At 41.4% G+C, this 17,595-nt stretch overlaps 1 protein-coding gene across 2 annotated transcripts in view; it reads left to right on the top strand.

Annotated features, from left to right (window-relative positions):
• RAB3D (RAB3D, member RAS oncogene family) overlaps positions 1-16,856 on the top strand; it is a 37,017-nt gene extending 20,161 nt beyond the window's left edge. For both annotated transcript variants that reach the window (XM_025163283.2, XM_007423022.4), the window contains exons 3-5: positions 5,903-6,021; positions 11,457-11,581; positions 11,748-16,856. In XM_025163283.2, coding sequence (XP_025019051.1) covers positions 5,903-6,021; positions 11,457-11,581; positions 11,748-11,938 — 435 coding nt within the window. In that variant the 3' untranslated portion in view covers positions 11,939-16,856. The remainder of the gene's footprint in view (positions 1-5,902; positions 6,022-11,456; positions 11,582-11,747) is intronic.
• The last annotated feature ends 739 nt before the right edge of the window (positions 16,857-17,595 follow it).

Raw genomic sequence — 17,595 nt, 5'->3', positions numbered from 1 at the left:
ACGCACTAGAGTGGACCATAATCTGAATACTGGGTTACAGTCTTTGCCTTTACAACTCATGTCCTTGTTAAAAACGGGGGGGGGAAATCTCCAGATTCAATATGTATACAGTCAGGTCCAGAAATATTGGTACATCGACCCAATTCTAACATCTTTGGCTCTATACACCACCACAATGGATTTGGAATGAAACAAACACAATGTGCTTTAACTGCAGACTGTCAGCTTTAATTTGAGGGTATGTACATCCAACTCAGGTGAACGGTGTAGGAATTACAACAGTTTGCATATGTGCCTCCCACTTGTTAAGGGGCCAAAAGTAATGGGACAGAATAATAATCATAGATCAAACTTTCCCTTTTTAATATTTGGTTGCAAATCCGTTGCAGTCAATCACAGCCTGAAGCCTGGAACACATAGACATCACCAGACGCTGGGTTTCATCCCTGGTGATGCTCTGCCAGGCCTCTACTGCAACTGTCTTCAGTTCCTGCTTGTTCTTGGGGCATTTTCCCTTCAGTTTTGTCTTCAGCAAGTGAAATGCATGCTCAATGGGATTCAGGTCAGGTGATTGACTTGGCCATTGCATAACATTCCACTTCTGTCCCTTCAAAAACTCTTTGGTTGCTTTTGCAGTATGCTTTGGGTCATTGTCCATCTGTACTGTGAAGCGCCGTCCAATGAGTTCTGCAGCATTTGGCTGAATTTGAGCAGATAATATTGCCCAAAACACTGCAGAATTCATCCTGCTGCTTTTGTCAGCAGTCACATCATCAATAAATACAAGAGAACCAGTTCCATTGGCAGCCATACATGCCCACGCCATGACACTACCACCACCATGCTTCACTGATGAGGTGGTATGCTTAGGATCATGAGCAGTTCCTTTCCTTCTCCATACTCTTCTCTTCCCATCACTCTGGTACAAGTTGATCTTGGTCTCATCTGTCCATAGGATGTTGTTCCAGAACTGTGAAGGCTTTTTAAGATGTCGTTTGGCAAACTCTAATCTGGCCTTCCTGTTTTTGAGGCTCACCAATGGTTTACATCTTGTGGTGAACCCTCTGTATTCACTCTGGTGAAGTCTTCTTTTGATTGTTGACTTTGACACACATACACCTACCTCCTGGAGAGTGTTCTTGATCTGGCCAACTGTTGTGAAGGGTGTTTTCTTCACCAGGGAAAGGATTCTTCGGTCATCCACCACAGTTGTTTTCCATTGTCTCCCGGGTCTTTTGGTGTTGCTGAGCTCACCGGTGCGTTCCTTCTTTTTGAGAATGTTCCAAACAGTTGTTTTGGACACGCCTAATGTTCTTGCTATCTCTCTGATGGGTTTGTTTTGTTTCTTTAGCCTAATGATGGCTTGCTTCACTGATAGTGACAGCTCTTTGGATCTCATCTTGAGAGTTGACAGCAACAGATTCCAAATGCACATAGCACACTTGAAATGAACTCTGGGCCTTTTATCTGCACATTGTAATTGGGGTACTGAGGGAATATCCCACACCTGGCCATGGAACAGCTGAGAAGCCAATTGTCCCATTACTTTTGGTCCCTTAACAAGTGGGAGGCACATATGCAAACTGTTGTAATTCCTACACCGTTCACCTGAGTTGGATGTACATACCCTCAAATTAAAGCTGACAGTCTGCAGTTAAGGCACACTGTGTTTGTTTCATTCTAAATCCATTGTGGTGGTGTATAGAGCCAAAGATGTTAGAATTGTGTCGATGTCCCAATATTTCTGGACCTGACTGTATGTGAATGATAATAGTTGTTACAGTCATTGACCAGCATTTTGTTCAATTACTGTAAAAACTTACAAGGTTCAAATTAAAAAGCATAAACCTTTCTAAACTCAACATTTTTAATCAACGTTTTTAAAACATTTTAAAATCAGCTTCCATCAGAGTCTTTCTCTAAGGAATGGAATCAAAGGATGATTCTAAATCAATGAAAGTAGCATATAGGGGAGCAGGAATAAGCAGCCATGTGTTTCGGTACTAGAAACTCTAAATTGCACATTGATCCATCATTGACCTGCCTTCTCTGAAGCCTGCTTGTTTGTCTGTCAGCTAGAAATTTCTCCTGTTCTAGCTAATTAAGAAGCTTATAAAACATAAAGCATACATATAATTTACTGGGAATGTTTAAGAGATTAATTGGATGATAACTGGAGAAATTATCATGCTAGGGCTTTTCTGGAAAAGTGGGACACTGGTGGAGTGTTTCTAGTCTTTAGCATTGGAATGTGTTACTAATAGGTGTAAACAGAGGGGCTAAAGGGAGAGGGTATATGAATACACTTGTAAACTTAACATACAAATTATAAACATCCATATCAATATTTATTCCTAAAAAGTTATATGTGAAGATGGAAGTAATGTCAAGACTTTCCTTGTTTTTGTTTATTGTACCTTCAAGTCACTGTTGACTCCTGGCAACTGTCTGGACTAGTCCCTGCAGTTTTCTTGGCAAGGTTTTTGGAAGTGGTTTGTCATTGCTTGCTTCAGAGGGACTGGCCCAAGGTTACCCATCTGGCTTTGTGCCTCAGACAGGACTAGAACTCACTGTCTCCTGTTTTCTAGCCTGATGCCTTCAACTACTACACCAAACTGGCTCTCTTGCTTGTTTAATATGGCTAAAAAATTGAGTCTGCATTTGAATAAAACGATTTTTAACTTTTTTTCCCTGACCGTTGCCATTGTACTAATTTTTCGGCTGACATTATTTTCCCCACTTTTAAATAACAAGGATGGGAAGCAGTACTAATGTTCTTAGGTCTGGGGAAATGCTTTTCAAAGTATTCAGAACCCAGCTTTCTAGCTATTTGAGTACACATTGGCCTTTGACTTAAGGCACATTAGCTACATCTTTCAGTTGCCAGAGCCACTGAGAGGTGAGGCCAGATATTTGCTGTTCTGGTGTGTTTAAGGGCCCAAGCTTCATGGGTCTGTGGTTTCAAAGTGTTGACTAATAATAAGCCATTTGGTAACAGTGTGATAATCCTGTGCAAGTGCTAAATGCAGCATTGTGCACAAGCAGCTGCTGATGTTGTCACTGAATGTCACCAAAAGGGCCATGACTTTGATAGAGGAGAAGATATTGAGTATCTGACAAAACCCTAATTTTTGGTAGGATGCAACACTTTATTTAAAGCATTTGGTAAATTAACTCCATGCTGAAAGGCCTGAAAAAATGGAATACATCTTTTGTTTTCCAAAAAAGCCTCTCATCCAGCTTTGTACACAATGGTATAACAGTGGCAACTAGTCAGCACTTTCATCGTTTGACCATGGGTTCTTAGGAAGATAATTTAACCACTAGATAATTTTCTGGTTTGTTTCCTACATGTGACATCAGATATACAGAGAGCGTTCTTGCAACAGCAATAGCCAGTTTACCCAAAAAGGCTGGTTTCATTTATCCTCCTGACTTGATAAAGCTGAGGATAGTGCTCAAGAAGAAGAGAAAAGAGTAGAAAAGTAGGGCCTGCCTAACCATACCTATTCATGTCTCCAGAGTTTGTTCTATACTGTATTGCTGGAGGGAGCAACATGCATTAAAACCCAGTAGCAACTAGTAAATAATTAGCTTAGCTAGGCTGCATTGATTTTATTTGGAGTGGCATTGACTGTATGTTATTTGGCATCCTGTGTGTAACTGTTGCCTTCTCTTGTTTTTTCTATATTCCTTTCCCCAGTAAGCTCTTTTTTATATAGAGAGATTTTGTTTCACTGGTTTAATAAGGGAATTTCCCATTAAAAACATTCCCCATGTGCAAGACTGCATGGTTACACAGCTATCTCTTGAGATTTAGGTATTTATTTATTTATTATTTAGCCCAAGGTTTGTTAGTTTGTTTAACAAATCATTCCTTGGAAGAAGGGCTAAGAATTTCCTTGCTAGACAGGCTAGGGTGTGTCAGAAGCTTCAGCCTATTGGAGTTTTCTTTTATTATGAAACCCCTGGAAGAGAGGGTCTAACAGGCAGCTTTTGAATGATCACCCTCCCATCTTTTACACTCCCTTGTGATCTCTAAGGAAGTGATATCTAGCTGCATGAGGACAGCCACTTGGAAAAGTGGTGAATGTCTCTAATGTTAATGAAAAATGACTAATGCCAATATTCTTGAAGCACAATGCAGATGTAGACTCTGCAAAAAATGCTAGTAATTATATACTGCTGTGCCTTGCAGGCCATATTGGTATGCAGATCCATTATATTGGCTAAGAATTCTGAGAGTAGTAGTTCAGCACATCAGAGCAGCAGGTTGGGGAAGTCTGCTCTAGGCAGATTCCTTCCATGTATTTCAAATGCATTTTGTATGCAGTTTGCTAATTGTCAATAGCTTCAGTTTGTTCCCCTCAGTGATGCTTTTTAAATTGGCGAAGGCACCATCTGTCCCTGGGAAAAGGATGACTCCCTTTAAACAAACTCTGTGTACTGCCCCCATCCCAGTTATGGCTGGAAAGATTCTTTGTCTTTTCTCATTGTTGGGTTGGTTGGTACTTGTTCCATTTGATTATTTTGGGGAAAGGGCAGACTGTAATGCCCTTTTTCTGTTCCATCAAAAGAGCCCCCAAGCCAAAATCCTCACAAACCAAAGTGTGGACGAGAATCTCCGCTCCTCTTTGGGGCTTAATGGTCTGGGCTCTGATAACAATTCAGCACTGGGGAAACATTTCCACACTAGTAAACCTTTTAGATCAGAAACCTGCTGTCCTGATCTCAATCCGTTTGAGGCTTTCCTCTCTCCTTTCTGCCTTTAGCCATTGATAATGCACCAGAAGCAACCCATTTCCAGCTTGCTGTCCTCTTTTCCCTCATTTAAATGCTCGATTAAGCTTTCAAGCTCTTTAAATTTTAATTAGAGTCAAATGCCAACTCTTACGTACATCAGGGCCATCATGGAAATGCTGTCCTCAGCCAGTGATTAGTGTAAAAGAAGAAATACTTATGTCAGAGCCCTGCAGGGTAAGCACAGGTTTCCACAGTAACAGTTGGTCTTTGGGCTCCAGGGAATAGATGTCAAGAGAACCAGGGAGGACTCTGGTCTCCAAGGCTAGGCACCGGAGGGGGAACTGCTGTTCCATAGCCTTTCTGTACCTGTGCTTCATAGATGGCTCTATCTCACATGATCATGATGATGATGATGATGATGATGATCATCATCATCATCATCATCATCTTTTCTCAGAGAGTGCTTGAAATTATGAACAAATAAAATTGCTTTAGATTATAGATTTCCCCCAGTGGGATTTCTGAACTCTTGAGGAGGCTCATGAATGAGATTGGGGGTACTTCATTTATTTATTTATTAAATTTGTATGCTGCCCATCTCCCCCAGAGGGTGACTCTGGGTGGCTCACAATTAGAGTAAAACCCAAAAACAATTTAAAAAATTAATACCCACATTAATTAATTAAAAAGTCAGACTATATAAAAAAAAAACCTATACATAAAAAGACTAAAAACATTCATGTTGACTGGGGGGGAGGGTAGAATCAATTACCCCACAAGCTTACCCCACAAAAAATTATTAAAAAATAATAATAGAAATAAAATAAAATAAAATAACATAACATAAAATATTTATATTTTATATATTTATATTTTGCATCTGTAGCTACATGTCAGTCTGAAAAATGTAAAGTATAAATGTAAGAGGAGCTCAGTTGAGTCAGGGGTGGTGGTGAATAGGTTGATTGATTGCACAAGTAGGCAAGGTGGCAAGCCATGGAGAGAAATCCTGGTGACAGTAAAAAAAAGATGCTAGATTAAATGGGCTTTAAGGCTTGACAAAGCAAGTGGGAAGATATGGATCCCACATGGGGGCTTTGTCTGAAAGGAGAAGTCATATAATTGACCAGTGTCCTTTTTCTGTTTATGTCTTTCTAAGGACACAGCTGGCCAAGAGCGGTATCGGACCATCACAACAGCCTACTACAGGGGAGCAATGGGTTTTTTACTCATGTATGATATTTCCAACCAGGAGTCTTTCAATGCTGTACAAGACTGGTAAGGTTTCTTGCACAGAATCCTTGGATGGAGCAGGGACCTTTTCAGTCCAGGGAGGAATTTCCCGTTGTGAACTAGCAAAACAGACTGAGGGATGTGCACAGTTGGTAATGCAGTCTTTACAGGTGTAACCATCTCTCTATTTAGGAACTTACTCAGGGCCAGAATTCCTTCCCCAGTATGTTAAGGGGCCAAAGCTAAGTTTTGAGCAGTGTCCCATGTATATAGCAGGTCCTACATTCCATCCTTGGGATTTCCAGTTAAAGGATTTTGGTAATAGGGCTAGGAAAGATCATGGCCCAAGATACCACCACCAGTCAGAACAGATGACATTGCACGGTATAGCTTCATCGACTGACTCATAAAGCAACATCCTATATAACAGAATAAATACCCCCACTGTATAGGCTAGCCAATGTGCTAGTGTTCTATGCTACTGGAAGAGTCTGTTCCTTGTACATAATTTCAAGATCCTTGAAATGTCTAACAATCTGATATGCCACAAATATCTGTAGTGAATATAGGGCAGGACACTGGATTATCCTGTTCCAACTATAAGGTTCCCCCGCTGTACAATTTTTGCCTAGTATGCTTTATACTGTAGTGAAGAGCCTTTTCAGGAAAATGACCACAGATGCTTAGGCAGGTCTCCACGCAGAAGCTTGAACATGTTGATCTCATAATCCTCATGGGGCATCTAGTTTCCTGTGAGCTAATCTCATGCCAGCAAGAATACTGAATAGACAGTGAATTGGTGGGATGAATTATAGATGAAAAATGGCATTCTCCACCACACCTTCTCTCTCATTTTTTTTCTTTTTTTTGTCTGCGCTCAGTCATTGCTGACCCTGCAGTGACTGCTTGGATGAGTCCTTGCAGTTTTCAAGGCAATTGTTTTTCGGAAGTGGTTTGCCAGAGCCTCCTTCCTAGAGCAGAGCCCAGCTGGCAAGCACAGGGGGCGGGGTTTCCGTTGCTTCGCGCCCTTTTTGGGCACGCGGGGTTTTTCGCGCTTACCGGCAACTGCTCCTGACTCCTTTTGCAAGGCGCCGCCAGCATTTTTCCTCCCACTGGAGTGAGAGTACCCATTTATCTACTCACGTGAGTTTTCGACCTGTTGGGTTTACAGGAACTGGGGAGGAAACAGGAGCTCACCCTGTTTAACGCGAAGGCTGGACTCGAACCGCTGAAGCGTCGACCATTTCTGGCCAGCAACTTTCAGCGTCATTAAGCCGCTGCACCACCGCGTCTTTGCTTCTCATTAAATGCTCACATCTCAATTAGTAGAGCAGGAGGCTTTTACTCAGAAGTCACCAGCCTTTTCAATTTTACAGTGTTGACATAGATCTTTTAGCCACTGCATGCTTTGCTGCATGTTTATCTCACATTAGTCTTTGAGAAAGTCTGGAGTCTCTTTGTCCAAATTAGCTGAGAAAATTGTTACATGGCTGCAAATATTCCAATGTGGCATCTGTATTTCAGAAAAAAGGAAATCCCACATTTTCAGTGGGGTCTGATTCATGAAAACTTAAGAGTACCATAAGTCTACTAGCTTTCACACTGATATAAAACCCTTGGTTGCTTTTGGCAGTACTGCATAGGTTTCCAAAATTTCTGACACAACAGATTGGAAACACTCTAGCCTGTTTATTATCATTCATCCAAACCAAGTAACAGGTGCTGAATGCTGTAGGTACTGTATCCCCTCTCTTTCTGCTCCAGTTCCAGCAGTTCCCTAGTCCTAATTTAGACTGTGGATTTCACTGTGGCAGTTTGGCAAGCTATCTTGCAACTTAGAGCTTAAGAAATATCCTGAAAAAGAACAGGAACCAATAACAATAGCAAGAAGCCAATTCTGCAGTGGTCTCCAGCAAAATGCAATAAATAGCAATGAAATCATACACACACACACACACACACACACACACAGACATACATACACACATAAAAAGGCCATATCCTTAAACAATAAGTAATCATGTTAAAAATGGTTAAAATATGATTTTTAGCATTAAAAGATCAGTAGCATATTAAAACACATCTTCTGTGGAGGAAAGGCTAAAGTGTAGAAGTCAGATTTTAACCTTCTCCTAAAACATGAGAAAGTAGCAGTCAAGGAAGGGAATTCCTTAGCACTAAAAAGTTCTTACCGATCCCAAATGGACCACTTTACAGAGCAGGATGCACACATGGAGGAAAGCAGGTGAGGCCAAGCCATTTAGGGATTTAGACATAATAACATTGTACAGATAGTCCTTGCTTAATGACTACAATAGGGACCAGAAAATTCAGCGTTAAGCGGGGCGGTTGTTAAGTGAGTTATGCCTGATTTTGTGACCTTTTTTGCAGCAGTCATTAAGCAAATCATTGTGGCTGTTAAGCGAATCACACGGTCTTAAGGGAATCACACAGTTCCCCATAGATTTTGCTTGCTGGAAGCCAGCTGGGAAGGTCACAAATAGCGATCATGTGACCCTGGGATGGTGCAACTGTCATAAGTGTGAGCTGGTTGCTATGCGCCTGGATCATGATCATGTGACTGTGGGGGTGCTGCGGCGATTGTAAGCGTGAGGACCGGTTTTAAGTCCCTTTGTTTAGTACCATTGTAACTTCAAATGGTCGCTAAATCAATGGTTGTTAAGAGAGGATTACCTGTACTTTGAATTGGATTTGGAAATTTCTTGGGAGCTGCATTGGTTGCCAATTTGCTTCCGGGTTCAATTCAAGGTGATGCTTATCACCTTTAAAGCCCTACATGGCTTGTGGCCTGGTTACTTGAAGGACCGCCTTTCCCCAGTTACATCCACTTGGCCCATCAGAGCGAGGAGGCAGGGTATGTTGCAGGTCCCATCTATGAGAGAAGTACATGTAATGGGACCATGAAAAAGGGCCTTCTCTGTGGTGGCTCCCTCCCTATGGAATTTAATTTCGTTGTACGAGGTACAATGACAATAAAGTTTACAACAACATTCCCCCAGAGATAAGACTGGCCCCCGTCTCAATACATTTCTGGAAGGCCCTGAAGACATGGTTTTGCCAGCAGGCCTGAGGACCTCGGGTTGATACAGAGCCAGTCAAGTGATTGCTTTGATTGTGTTTGTAGCCACTGCGGGGGGGTGGGGGGTGGGGGGTTGATGGGCTTTTTGTAGATTTTAATTCTGTAAGCCACCCAGAGTCACTGTGTATAAGTTCAGCGGCTATAAAAATTTGTTTAAGAAATAACAATAAATAAATAAATTTCAGCTAGTCACCATGGCCTCGAATGAAAGGCTTGGCATATTAACCAGCCTTTGGAACAGTGAATTCTGGAACTCCATCTGACACAGCAAACAATATTCTCAGCACTGGCCCAGCACCCCTGCCAGTCACTGCAACCCCAGTGATCAGACAGTGATTTGTCCTTGACAAAGGAGTCACTTCTGGTTCCCCCAACCACAAATCATTATTGGTACCAGGTGTACCTGCTTGAAGAGTGATATTTGTTTATTTAAATGGTACACAGGGAGAGGCCGCATAGGGTGATACGATCCAAGACCCCAGCCCCTTGCCCATTCTAGGCAGTGACTAAGGCCTTGGCCAAACTGCCCACCAGATCCTCAGGGAAAACTCCAAGCTTGCTGACTGGGGACTTCTGGAAGTTGAAATCCACACATCTGAAAGTTGCTGAGGTTGAAGAACACTGCTCTCTACTCTCTACACTGGGCCTCAGTGAGAAGCTGGCCCTATGTGCCTGGGCACGTCTCCTGAAATAACTGTCACTGGTCCCACCGTGTTCCCCCCAATAACTGGCTGATCCTTCTCCTGAAAACTTAACCCATAAAGCTGAAAACCCACCCACTAATAAACTCAGCCCTGCCAAAATCTAAATAAAAATGCATACCTGCTAACTGAATTCCAAGTTAAATATAATAATAATAATAATAATAATAATAATAATAATAATAATATAATAACAATAAGTTAAAATGAATTCCTTTTCATATAATAATAAACCACACTCCCCAACCTCCCACCAAACACTTCAAAACGCAAAAAGAACAGCCACAATTCTTCTACTCTCCCCTCCGCAGAAACCCCTCCAACCAATGAGAAATGGCCACAACAGTGACAAGAACCCCTCCTAGTCATGGCTTACATAACCAGCTCTAATGAAACACCACTTTCCAAAGACTCCTCAAACCCCAAATGATGGCTCAGTTTTAGAAGTTTTCCCCTTAACAGCTCTTCCTTCTTTCAAATGATAGATTAACATGCCCACAATCAACACACACAATCCATGTTCCCAAACTATTGAGATCCTCCATTCCTGGCCTCTGTCGCATGTACTGATTAATAAAATTATTTATGATTCATGTCTTCTATTGCATCTGTAAATCAATACCATTAACAAGTAACTTTCACTTTCCATCCTTCCTTGATATACAACAATAATCCCTTCTCCAAATCCAAAATCCATTCCTAATCTATCAATATTCCCTTCCTCCCTATCTACCTACCACCACTAAGATCCTGTGTTCCTTCTCTAAATACATAGTGCTCTTTTCTCTTCATAATTGTTGGAAAATATGGGGTTTCAACCAGGCCTGTCTCACACGAGCACAAAGCGAGGGGTGGCTTCGCTGCGGCCTAGCTTTGCTGCTTTGTGTGGGAGGGGCTTGGAGCCCACCTTTTTTTTTCCAGTTTCCCTCACTTTCTTCTCTTCTCCTCATGGCTGTCTATGAGGTAGGAATGAATCCTCCTTCCATTTCAGAACCCCAACAGTAATCACAGCATTTTCTTCTTTCTGTCACTTTATCTTCCTACTGACATGTCTACCGCCATACTCCTCACCCTCTGAGAGCTGTCCAAAACTTCATCTGTCCTGACCCTTTTCTCCTCCTAGTCCTCTACAGTTCGAAAAAGAGCTTCCAGAATTATAATTCTTACACTCAAAAGCTCATCTTAGAAAAGCTGGGTGCCACTGTCAGTGGGATGCCATTTTTTGCTGACTAGTAGTCTCTGCTGTCAGGCGTACCATTATTTGATGAGACCAGTGGGATTGATTGCAGGAGAAGTTAAGAGAGTTAAGAACTTCCTGTCTGAATAAGCCAAGTGAAATATTTTGTATTGGTATCTCATTCTGGGTGTGTACAGGTACTAAGGATTCTGATTTCCCTTTCCCCATTCCTGTAAACCAGAGAAAGGCGGGAGATCAATCACCATTCAAATCAACAGTGTTCCTTTTTCAAAAGTTTATTTATTTATTTATATTTCAAATTTAGTCACTGCCCATCTCACTCAAAGTTGGAGGAAGAGAGTAGGTGTGGTGCATATGAACTGATGAAACAAGGATGATTCTTCTGTCCTGTATCTGTCACTGCCTGTTCTTTTTAGGTAACTGGGAAATTACAAACCCAATAGCAAATCTGTTCCAGAATTTTTCTGTATCCCTCCCTTAGGGCAACTCAGATCAAGACTTACTCCTGGGATAATGCTCAAGTGATTCTGGTTGGGAACAAGTGTGATCTGGAGGATGATCGAGTAATACCCACTGAAGATGGCAAGAGGCTTGCTGATGAACTAGGTTTGTTCTGTCTCTCTCTCTCATATGGGAACTTCTTCAGATTAGATTGCTCCCTCAATCCCATACCCAACAAAACAAGAATTTTCTCCCTCCCTCCCTCCCTCCCTCCCTCCCTCCCACCTTTGGGTCTCCTTACTTTTTTTTTAAACATTTCTTCTCCTTCCAGGTTTAGAATTCTTTGAAGCCAGTGCCAAGGACAATATCAATGTCAAGCAGGTCTTTGAGCGCTTGGTGGACATAATCTGCGAGAAGATGAATGAGAGCCTGGATGCAAGCTCTGGCATGAACAGCACCAATCACAAGAACACTGCCCTGAACGAGACCCCGGCTTCGCAGTCCAGCAGTTGTTCATGCTAGACAGGATTTTGCTCACCACTGAGACCTGCAGTGCCTCACTGCCCTACGTAAATAAGGAGGAAGGCTCAGCAGATTGCACATCTCATTTGACTGCTGGTTGGCTCATCTCCCCTGTTTGCCTCTGGCTGTGCCTGTTTGGCCTCTGACAGCATGCACCAGTTGCCTCCCCTCCTTTTCTCCACAGCACGATTGGCCTTTTCTGGCAAAGGAGCATGATTTCTTTTGCACATATGCTCTTCAGTTTATACTCCCAATTACAGTGTGTCTCTGCAACCCAGACAAATAGGCCTTCTCTCTGGCATTGTGCAAAACTTTCTCCCCACCTCTTCTCAAGATTCTAGTGCCAATTATCTGATTTGATTGCTCTCACTTAGTGACTAGAAGTTGAGTAATTTGTCTCACATGTAACCTGCATCTGCATAACCATGTTTTCTCCCCACCTTGCCTCTTCCTGATTTAAATCCTACATCAGTTTAACCACTCCATGCATCTGATTAAGTGAGCTCAGTTCGCAAGTTTATGCCTTTTAATAAAATGTTTTAGTTGGAAAAGGTGCTACCATATTCCTTCTGACTTTCTGCCAAATTCAGCCTTCTGCAATTATCTCTATTTAAAAAATAAATCCTATGGCAGCTTGATGTTGGATATCCTCATTCAGCCAGCCCTTAAGAACTGAATGTAGGTGAGAGAAATATACGTAGAGAATTTTGAGTGTAGACTGTTCTATTCAGGACTGTTAACCATAAGATGATGCTCAATTAGAAAGCATCCACTCATCCAATCTCTTGGGTATATAGGAATACCAAAAGCAAGGGAGGGAGCAACCTTTTATGGCCTGGGAGACACACTTGCCATATCTGCCTTGTCTGGCATCTGCAGAGTATGTGGCTAGTGAGGCTATCATTGGGTAAGGAAGGGCTGAAATTTAACTCCACCAGTGGGGAATGCTTGGAGCAGTGAAGCTTTTAAGGGGCACTGGCCTGCTTTAAGGTTCAGCAACTCTTGAGGTTAATCCCTTAAAGTGCCTCCCAATTTAAAAAGTGCCTAAACATTTTGGCTCTGGAGGCTGTAAATGAGGTGCTAGAGGCCCATGTGCCACCTTTGGATTGCCCATCCCCCTCAAGCATCCATTGCTAATTACAAAGATGCCAAAATGTGTGTTGTGATGTCATGACCCAAGCTCTGCCCTTTTGTATATCTGTTGCAATGTGGCACAACATATGTAAGGGGTGGAGTTTACATCACTACATATTGGTCCATTTTTTGGTCTTTCCCTTCCTACAGATGAGCCTTGTGTTTTTCTCTTGCCTCAAATTGAAGAAGAGGCATCTTGAACTCCTGATGTTGACCCAGATCAAGAAGACCCTTAACAAAGTGTCTCAAAAGCATCAGGAGAATTGACATTTGCAACTTCCTGAATGGTGTAAGACAGCACTGGCTGTGAAGCTTAACCTGTACATTCAGCCTGTAACTTAGTTCACACTCCGACTTTGAGGCTCAGCTTTCCCTCCAATCAGGCTGGCTGACATCATCAGAGCTTCCTTACCTACAGTCAAGCATCTTTATATTGTATTCCTGTGGAACGTTCAGCAGATAGTTTATTGAGGAGAGAGAACAGAATGCATGGTTGTCACAATTGCCATGCAGCAGTTGGACTAGGATCTTTTCCAGTTCTCTGGCTCTAGTTTCAGATCTTCAGATTTGGTGGTCGAGGGAAGGGAGGGGAGAATTGCTGTTATGTAAACTCAACTGAAGTGAAATAGGACCACTCTCCGGACTTTCATACATATGGAGCTGCCATTTCTAAGATGGGTGGTGACATGGGAAATGATGGCATTGTCCACACCTCCTCAGATGTATTTTGTTTCAAACATATCCACCTTGTCTTGGTGCCCCAGCCAATGATAGTAAGAAACTGAAGGGCTGATGGGGAGGAGGTATTTTCAGAGTATAAATGGCTTATCTGTGGCATATTATGATAGGCAAACTTCCTCCAGCTACAGAATGGATTATCTTGAAACGTCCAGAATTGAGAAATAGGTTGGTTTATCTTAGACCACCTGAATTTGGACTGCACTCCCCCCATCTTCTGAGAGAGAACCTTTTGTCCTATCACATATTCTGCAGAAGCAGTTTTCAGCTGCCATTTTCCAAATTTCTTTTCTATCCATTATTTTGCATCTCTGGCTTCAGATGTTGCTCTAAGAATGATATGTAGGAGGAAGTAAAATAAAGATTAATCTTTAACCACCATCCCCAACTTTTTTTCTTGCTGCAAGAGAGTAGCATAGCTACCTTATGAAGAATATAAAAATATAATCTTATAATGCAATCTTCCCAAGAGTTAATATAATGTATAAATGATTAACTTAAAGCTAGCCACAATTGTTTTAGGGTGATCAGGATTAAGACACAAGAAACATTAAAACACATACTTACGTTGTCCTGTGGCACACTAGATACATTTGCAGATGCATTTCTGTTTCCAAGAACTGACTTGGATGTCCATCCATCCATCCATCCATCCATCCATCCATCCATCCATCCATAGTTTGAAATAGCTCAGGAGTCATCCTAGTAATGAGCTGATGACATTTTGAAGAGCTAGTCCAAGTTTTTTCAAATTATCCTTCCCAAAGTTCTATGGGTCTGGATTTGAACAAGGGCTTCTATTGTGCAATTAAATCTCATTCCAGAGTCTACCCATTTAGGGCAAAAGGATATGGTATTACGTGTCAGTGGAAGGGGCAACGAAAGTTTCATCCTCTGTATATAGGAAGATAAAGGCCCAGGATGATCTAAAAGGAGGTGCGCTGACTATATGTAGCAAGGATGGAGAAGAGATTTTAAAACAAGCAGATCAAAGGGCTGGTTTAAGTTCAATAAAAAGGAGAGCAACATAGAAGGCAACCTTTTGCTCTTATGTTTTCAAAGAACTCCATCACAAGAAATGTAAACTCATTTGACGTATGCTGAGTGTTGTTTAATTTCAAATTTGCAGAGTTTTGTATCAGTGCTTTTGTATCAACTGAAAAAATTTGGAATGCCCTACAGTATTATAAGTATAAATAAATACTCTGAAATAAGATACATTTTCTAATAAGGAAGAATGGAAATGTCTAAAGATTTACAAGGGACCTTCTGTATGAGGACAAGTTCTGTTATTAAGTAAATTCAAATGAAGGCTTTGCTTGGCATTCAATAGTGCGTTATTCTGTTTAGCAGTATGTCAAAGATTACTCAAGACTCAAAAGTGAACTCTATTCAGGAAACATTCCTTGCAACTTGAAAATTTTCACTATGCTTCTTTAAGATAAGTTTTCTGATTTACTGTCAACATTTCCATAAAGGTTTATGTGTATTGTCTTGTCTCCTCGGGAGTTCTGTTGTCTTCTTTACCACTAACACACTGTTGTTTGTGATGACAGTTGTATTGCTGATCATATAATGCAAGACGCAACCTAGATTTGCCAAGAAGTCAAAAGTCTCATAGCTGAATTCTTCTCTCCCTCCTCCAAATCATTTGTTATCTATTCTGTAGTGAGCACAAAGGGAGTTCTTGTGCCTTGGACTTTCTCTTGTTTATCATCACAATCTCCTTAAGCAAGAGAGAGGAAGCAACTTTGATGGGGTGCTGTGCAGCTTTAATGCACAATATTACACTGAAATGGAACAAAAATGGAGGGATTTTTTAATTAATGAGAAGGGGGTTTTTTTAGACCCCCCCCCAATTGTTTTTCCTGATAAAAAAAACTCTTACTACAAATAAGAATAGTTTGGCAAAGAGCCCCTTATCCTCCTCTTGAAATCACACCATTTGCAAGACTCTCCGATTTCATTTTTTAATAATATTGCATCTGATCATGAACCTTAGGTGTGTTGTAACTGGCATTTAGCTCTTGCTTCCCTGCCCTTTACCTGCACTGAGAAAACAGTTGTATTCGGCGCACAGGGACAGAAGTCCACAATATGGCAACCCTAGGCAATGCCAGCTAACTTTGCTTTTATCCATCACCTCTTTGCTAAAAAACATTACTTTAATCCAGAGCTACCACAAAGGAACCCACAGTTAACAAAACGGAACTCTACCACTATTCTAAAATGTTAGGAAGTGATTGTTAACACCTAGTACCTGACTAGGGAGGAAGGAAGTGTATGAGATGGTGTACAATGTATTTTTAGGGATGGGCTAAAGAAAGGACAAGCTGCTTTTCATCCTGGAAATGTAGCCGGTTAATTTGTAGTAAAGGTTCTTAAAGGATAGAAATGTGATAAGCATTCTTGAACTTTTGCTCTGAAGGTAGCTTTTTTGTATTTATTTGTAGACAATTGGAGATTTTCCAGTGAAATTTTGCTATCAAGATTTTTTTATTGGCATACAAAAAAGTTGCAGAGCATTCAGAATGCAAATAACTGAACAAAAACTAGTTATTCAAATTTTTTTTTTGCCCTTCCCCCCAGCCTCAGGTGTACTATTTATCCAAACTTAAAAATACCTTTATTGTTTGGATCAGGTTTGCCGTGCATAGCAAAGGTTCACTCATACTGCTCCATTTGACACATGATGGCTTTTTAAATATAGATTTTTGTTGTTCCATCAAGGCAACTTTACAAATTTCCCACTAAGTATCAAGATCGCATTCCTTGTGTTTTAGATCTCTGAAAAGCAAAGTGAGTCAGGAGTTTGTTATGGGAGTATGCTGGAGTGCTCACCATGGCAAGGACATAATATAGTGCCAAAAATTGCTTCAGTTTATTGCCAAATTAACAAATTGTCATGCCTGGTCTGCAGATTCAGAGGCTGATTGTCTTGGCTCAAGGATGCTTTATACTTACTGACTGAATCATTGGTAAGCCTCTGCTTGCACGCTGTATTGTGAGATTTTGGTTGATCCTAATAAAGTGAGTGTTGAACTTGGTTTTTGAACTCTTTTCCGTATGCTAAAACAACAACACCAGTTAGGATATACATACAGCACTAGGAATTGGTCCCCAAACCTGATCAGAAGCTAGTAGAGACTAGTGAGAGATGTTCTGATTCACTCTCTGCAGGGTGAAGCACAGGATCACCACTGGCATACAAGGTGCCCTTGTGGAGAATTCCACTTAAACAGCATCCTGCCGAAAAACCCAGTTTTTTTAAAAAAATATTCAAAATATTGTGCCTCCTCCTCTTTCTTGGACAGTCTCTTTCTATATAACCATGCCACATGCCTTTCTAAATGAAGTGGGGGGGGGGGGGGGCTCTAGAAGCCTGAATCATGAAAAGAACATTAACGCAACTGGTGCCTCACCTCATGCAGTGCCTCTGTGTCGCATACAATTTGCATGCCAGGTTGTGGCAGTCCTGGTGAAGTTGTAACCTTATAGATGTTCCTGAACTGCAGCTCACAGAATCCCTCACCACTGGTCATACTAGTTCAGCAAAACCTGAAGACCTTCAAGATCCTGCACTAAGGTTCTGCGCCACAACTTCTAGATTGTCTTAAATGGCTGTGCCACAAAGAATACCTTGTGCCAGTGCGGAGACCACAATCAAAATCCCATTATTTTATATCCACACATTAAAAACTGACTACACTGTCTGCATAGTGACCCACTCAGTTTATGTAGCTTTGTGGGATGCTGCTGGTTTCCAGTTTGTGTGGAGAAATCCT

Source organism: Python bivittatus, unplaced genomic scaffold (genome assembly GCF_059951505.1).
Source record: "Python bivittatus isolate LINGU-HERP-01145 unplaced genomic scaffold, Pbiv_v1 ctg000220_np1212, whole genome shotgun sequence".
Classification (NCBI taxonomy): Eukaryota; Metazoa; Chordata; class Lepidosauria; order Squamata; family Pythonidae; genus Python; species Python bivittatus.
Note: the sequence above shows the minus strand (reverse complement) of the source record. Positions and strands in the feature narration are given on the sequence as shown.